General features: G+C 54.7%; 1 protein-coding gene across 3 annotated transcripts; it reads left to right on the top strand.

The window, feature by feature from the left end:
• Positions 1–271: 271 nt before the first annotated feature.
• Hdac10 (histone deacetylase 10) lies at positions 272–6,065 on the top strand. Of its 3 annotated transcripts, XM_031352506.1 has the most exons (20): positions 273–612; positions 683–817; positions 975–1,071; positions 1,290–1,387; positions 1,483–1,587; positions 1,761–1,829; positions 1,968–2,094; positions 2,274–2,339; positions 2,568–2,627; positions 2,702–2,791; positions 2,921–3,027; positions 3,104–3,168; positions 3,245–3,497; positions 3,601–3,685; positions 4,395–4,486; positions 4,606–4,662; positions 5,113–5,191; positions 5,373–5,555; positions 5,652–5,811; positions 5,897–6,065. In XM_031352506.1, the coding sequence occupies exons 1-20, from the start codon at positions 554–556 to the stop codon at positions 5,914–5,916; spliced, it is 2,007 nt and encodes a 668-aa protein (XP_031208366.1). In that variant the 5' UTR covers positions 273–553; the 3' UTR covers positions 5,917–6,065. The 3 variants fall into 3 exon arrangements, with proteins under 3 accessions (XP_031208375.1, XP_031208366.1, XP_031208382.1); XM_031352515.1 differs by lacking the exon at positions 2,274–2,339 and having other exon boundaries at positions 272–612; XM_031352522.1 differs by lacking the exon at positions 683–817 and having other exon boundaries at positions 274–632; positions 1,290–1,382.
• Positions 6,066–6,187: the final 122 nt, after the last annotated feature.

The following is a 6,187-nucleotide window of genomic DNA, read 5'->3' as shown; positions in this document are numbered from 1 at the left end:
CGCCATCAGGTTAGGCTAGGAAGACGCTGAGGGCAAGAGAGAGCATAGCTGCGGCTGTAGCGATGGCCCGAAGACAAGCAGCTCTGTCTTCCCAATCATTCCAAGAAGGGCAGTGAAGGCGGTACTGGTCGCGGGCTCTGTGCCACACGTAGTTGGCGGTGGCACTGCATCTGAAGCCCCAGAGAGAGAGAGACCAGATCCAGAGACGCTGGCGCAATCCCAGGGGAGCTCAGCCTTCTGGTCTACTCCACCCTAATCTCGCCTGGGGGCGGGACGAAGTCTGTAAAAGAGGAAGCCGGAAGTTAGGCGTTTGGAGCCACGCTGTAGACCCAGTTTAGCTCAGTTTCCCGCGGTTGGCTTCTATCGGCCGGGCTGGAGCCCGGACCTGGGCCTGAGGTGATTCCCCCTTGCGCAGGCCCAGTGTTCACTACCCGGCTCTGTCCCAAGCGAGGACTCTTTACGTGCCTACTGTTAGGTGAGACTAGGCAGTGCAATCACCTGCCGACAGAGGGCGTGTTGCCATAGAGCGGATCCTAGTGACCAAGGTGTAGCCATGGGCACAGCACTTGTGTACCACGAGGACATGACAGCCACTCGACTGCTCTGGGATGAGTAAGTGTGTCTTGACAGAGGTAGGAGTCCGGGAGGGAACCCTGAATACTGAGATCCTTGTCTGATTCAGCCCCGAGTGCGAAATTGAGTGCCCAGAGCGCCTGACAGCTGCCCTGGATGCCCTGCGGCAGCATGGCCTAGAAGAAAGGTGCCAGCGTTTGTCAGCTTGTGAGGCATCAGAGGAAGAGTTGGGCCTGGTGCACAGGTCAGACTATGACAGGTCTGGGGACCTGAACCTGTTATAGCCCCGCTAGTATTCCCTTGGGTTCACTGTGGTGTGGGTTCACTGGGTGGGCACTCCCACCAGGAATCTCTGCTCCTTTCCTTCCTGTCCTGCTGGTGGCCTGCCTGCTGATCTGCAGCCCGGAATATATAGCCCTGGTGCAGAAGACCCAGACCCTGGATGAAGAGGAGCTCCACGCACTGTCTAAGCAGTATGATGCTGTCTACTTCCACCCGGTGCGAGCAAGCATACACACCCATCCACCCATATGCCTGCCTAGGTGTATTCACACCCAAGTCTGCTCGCCTGCCAGTGTCTTCTTGTTTGTGCTTTATGATTGTACCCTGCCCTGTTTTGCCTGCCACTGTCCCAGCCCTGTCTGCTCAGCAGTGGGAAACCTGCAACTTGGGACAAGTGGACCAGGCAGCAGGCTGAATTGCACTCTGGCCCACAGGACACTTATCACTGTGCCCGGCTGGCAGCGGGGGCTGCACTGCAGCTGGTTGATGCAGTGCTAACAGGAGCTGTGCAAAATGGGCTTGCTCTGGTGAGGTGAGAACCACCCTCCTCCCCTGGCTGTCTGTGTGTCCCCTGTGAGGGGACAGAGTGACTTTGACATGCCCTCTGTCTCCATTTTTATACCCCAGGCCTCCAGGGCACCATAGTCAGAGGGCAGCTGCCAATGGATTCTGTGTGTTCAACAATGTGGCTATAGCAGCCAAATATGCCAAGCAGAAATATGGGCTGCAGAGGTGTGTCCAAGCTTCAGCTGCAAGTGTGGGGGACCCAAACTAAATAGGAAGAGGTAGAGTTGGTGGTCAAGAGATCCCGCTTAGCTTCCTCCACTCCTGGCTGAACTCCTAGCCTAAAGGGGGAAAGGTAGCTACTTCCCCTTCCCGTAATCTCCTGCCTTGTCTGAATTCAGGATTCTCATTGTCGACTGGGATGTCCACCATGGCCAGGGCATCCAATATATCTTCAATGATGACCCCAGGTGAGGTAGGGTGTGGACACGGCCCTTCTCTGCCACCCACCACTTTGGGGATAAAATTCAAGTGGTGAGACTAGGGGTCTTAAGAGTCAGCGTTCTTTGCTAAGGGACCTTACTTCTGACCTGGCCAATTGTTGACAGTGTCCTTTATTTCTCCTGGCACCGCTATGAGCATGGAAGCTTCTGGCCATTCCTCCCAGAGTCTGATGCAGATGCAGTTGGCCAAGGGCAGGGCCGAGGTTTCACTGTCAATTTGCCCTGGAACCAGGTACCAAGTGGTTAACCCCCCCCTCCCCCGGCCCATCCAGCCTACTTCTCCTGCTCCCTAGTTCCGGGGGTGGGGGTTGTGAATGTCACCTGGGGCATTCTTCAGGAGTCTCCCCAGAGTTTGGATCCCAGGGGTGTAGGACGGGTCCTCTGATGCCGCCTGCTTCGCTTTTGCTGCAGGTTGGGATGGGAAATGCAGACTATTTGGCTGCCTTCCTGCACGTGCTGCTCCCGCTGGCCTTCGAGGTGACTGTGTGGTGGGTGTCCCCCAGGGCAGGATACCCTAGGCTTACCCAGAGTCCCACTGTGAAGGCAGGAGAGTTGAAAACCATTCCATCAGTGTATGAATGGACCCTTGGGAGTAGAGAAGGTGCCTCAGGAAGTGTGACAGTATGTGAGTGGGTAGCACTGGGACCTCCCCTTCACCTGGGCTATTGCTCTTTTTGGCCCCTTCCCACTGGATCCTGCCTGTAGTTTGACCCTGAGTTGGTGCTGGTGTCAGCAGGATTTGACTCTGCTATCGGCGACCCTGAGGTGAGAACGTGGCCTGGCTGGGGAGTGATGTAAGGTGCTGGGCCCAGGCCCTTATCACACTTACTGTGTTTCAGGGGCAGATGCAGGCCACACCTGAGTGCTTTGCCCATCTCACACGGCTGCTGCAGGTGCTGGCTGGTGGCCAGATTTGTGCCGTGTTGGAGGTAACTGCTCAAGGGCCAGGGGAAAGGAGGGCACCAGATGTGAGGGTCCGTCAAGGTTAGGTGATCTGCCTGGTACAGCCACTCACACTAGTGACATCCCTCCTCTGTCTTATTTAACACTCTTCCTAGGGCGGATACCACTTGGAGTCCTTAGCACAGTCAGTGTGTATGATGGTGCAGACACTGCTTGGCGACCCCACACCTCCCCTTCTTGGTCTCATGGTGCCGTGTCAGAGGTTTGAAGACTGGAGACCTGGTGGGGGGGGGGGCTGAGGGAGGAGTCAGGCTTACAACTCTACTTTTTCCCCATAGTGCCCTGGAGTCCATCCAGAGTGTCCGGACAGCCCAGACCCCTCACTGGACAAGCCTCCAGCAAAGTCAGTACTGCCTGGACCCGGGTTGGTGGCTCCACCCTGGGCTTCTTTGCAATGACTGTGACTCTGAACCGTTTAGATGTGGCCCCAGTTCTGAGTCCCAGCACCCAGTCTCCTGAAGGGAGATCTCTGCCTCTGCTTGGTGAGAGTCCCACATGTGCAGTAGCAGAGGATTCACTGAGTCACCTCCTGGACAGACTGTGCCTCCACCCTCCATCTCCAGTCTGCACAGCTGTGGCCTCGACTGTGCCAGGTGCTGCTCTGGCCTTGCCTCCTGGAGTGCTCCATAAAGAAGGGTCAGTCTTGAGGGAGGAGACTGAAGCCTGGGCCAGGTGAGGAGAGCGGATCTGCGAATGGCGCTGTTCATGCCTTGCACTGTGTCACTGCTACAATGATACTTGATTTCCATGTGTCCCTCTGGCCTGCCCACCATAGGCTTCACAAGTCCCGGTTCCAGGATGAGGACCTTGCCGCACTGGGGAAGACTCTGTGTCTCTTAGATGGAATCCTGGATGGGCAGGTAAGGTTGCCAGGGGTGCTGCTGAAGATAGTGTGGTGGCATGTACAGGGGACTGATGTTACCTTGGGCAGGGTCCAGGAGACACTCTTTGGCAAAGAGAAAGTGTACAACTTAAAGTGTAGGTTTTTTTTTTTTTTTTACTTTTTAAAGAAGATTTATTATTATAATTAAGTACACTGTAGCTGTCTTCAGACACACCAGAAGTGGGCGTCAGATCTCATTATGGGTGGTTGTGAGCCACCATGTGGTTGCTGGGATTTGAACTCAGGACCTTCGGAAGAGCAGTCAGTGCTCTTACCCACTGAGCCATCTCACCATTCCTTCAAGTGTAGTTTTAAGCATGTTGCTTTTAGAATCAGGGCAAGGCTGGCAAGATGGCTCAGTGGTTTAGAGCACCGTCTGCCCTTCCAAAGATCCTGAGTTCAAATCCCAGCACCCACATGGTGGCTCACAACCATCTGTAATGAGATCTGACGCCCTCTTCTGGCGTGTCTGAAGACAGCAACAGTGTACTTACACGTAATAATAGAGTCGGATGGGGTGCTTTGACCTTGTGGTGTGGGGAAAGGTGGTCAGTAGCACCCATTCAGAAAAGACCAAAACAAAGTGTATCACAAAACTTAAATGGGTTTAACCTAAGGTCTGGGAGTTGGCATTGACTCCTGAAGTGCTCCAAAGAGGGTGTGTGTGCCTGTTATTCATTCTATAGATAAGAAGTGCCATAGCAACCACATCTGCCCCTGCCACAGCAGCAACTTTGGATGTGCTCATTCAGCGATGCCTAGCCCACAGAGCTCAGAGGTAAACTTTGCTCTGTTGACTTGACTCCCCAAGGACCTGGGAGTGCCGACTAAATAGGGAGGGCCCTTGAATGGGTACTGTACAATGTGAGCCCAGCCTGTCCTGGGTTAACTTCTTAGGCTGCTCTGTGTGGCTCTGGGACAACTGGATCGACCCCTGGACCTTGCAGATGATGGGTATGAATCTTTTTGGTTTTATGAGACAGGGTTTCTCTTTGTATCCCTGGCTATCCTGGAACTCAATCTGTAGAGCAGGCTGGCCTCCAACTCAGAAATCCACCTGCCTCTGCCTCCCAAGCGCTGGGATTAAAGGCGAGCGCCACCTCTACCTGGCTTATGGATATGATTCTTTAGTTTACACATTTCAGTTGTGTATGAACAGGTAGCGAGCATGTGACTGGGAATCTAGGGTGACCATTGGGTGAGGATGCTGCTTTCCATAGGTGCGATTTGAGAGTGGGTGCCCCAGAACGCAGTGCCATACCAGGTTGGCAGTCACTTACTTGCCCACCTCCTACCCCCGCTGGGCCCCAAGCTCTCCTCTATCCTTTTGTTGTTAAGCCCTGGGAAGGGTGAGCAGGGTCTCATGCATATGTGTACATGTTCATGGTACTTTCTCCTGAGAAGGAGAATTCTGTGGCTCAACATCCGGGGCCAGGAGGCAGCCATCTGGTCCATGTTCCACTTCTCCACTCCACAGCCACAGGTGAGTGGCTGTGTTGTGGTTGGACAGCTTCTCGGCGTCCCCCCCCCCCCCCCCCCCCCGCCCCGTCTTTCTGGGGGTTCTTGTTCACAACCCAGGGTCCCTGAGATTGGGGGGTGGGTGACAGGAGCCAGTAGCAATGCCCTCTAGATGAGAGTCTGAGGCTCTGCTGTTGTCCCTACAGACAACTGGAGGGTTTCTGAGCCTCATTTTGGGTCTAGTACTGCCCTTGGCCTATGGCTTCCAGCCTGACATGGTGTTGATGGCACTGGGGCCTACCCATGGCCTGCAGAACGCCCAAGCTGCTCTCTTGACTGCAATGCTTCGGAGCCCAGTAGGAGGCCGAATTCTAGCCGTAGTGGAAGAGGTAAACTGGGTAGGGTGGGTAAGTAAGCTGTATGGGTGGAAGGTAGACAGAAACAATTGTCTCATTGCCGCCCAAACCTCACTATCTCTGAGCCAGGAATCCATACTTCAGCTTGAAAGGACCCTGGCACAGGCATTGCATGGGGAAACACCTCCCAGTCTGGGCCCTTTCTCGATGGCCTCTCCAGTGGAGATCCAGGCTCTTACGTTTCTAAAAGCTCAGCTGAAGGCTCGGTGGAAGTTGCTGCAGGTGGCTGGTAAGGCACATAGGGGCGAGGGCGACGCCCTACTTTAGAACTACGGGGAGCCAGCTTCACCAAGGAGCCAATTGTGCTTTTCCAGCTCCTCCACCACAACCGTGACCGCCAGTCGCTTGAAATCGGTCAAGGTGGGCGATTCCTTCTTGAAGAGCACACTCGGGCCCCAGCGAACCATGGCCGGAGACCTACGTCCCGTCTGCGGCCCAGGCTTCCTACCTCCAGAACAATAAATATCGGCTAAACAAAACACACCTCCGTTTCCCTTACTGAGTTCAGTTTCAGCAAATTATCTGAGAGGTTAGGTTGTAGTTCGGAAAGCTGAGGCCGTGGCCCCGCCTACCCATGACCGCCCCTGATGACGTATTTCCTGTGC

Source organism: Mastomys coucha, unplaced genomic scaffold (genome assembly GCF_008632895.1).
Source record: "Mastomys coucha isolate ucsf_1 unplaced genomic scaffold, UCSF_Mcou_1 pScaffold11, whole genome shotgun sequence".
Lineage (NCBI taxonomy): Eukaryota > Metazoa > Chordata > Mammalia > Rodentia > Muridae > Mastomys > Mastomys coucha.
This window is presented reverse-complemented; position numbering and strand designations above follow the sequence as displayed.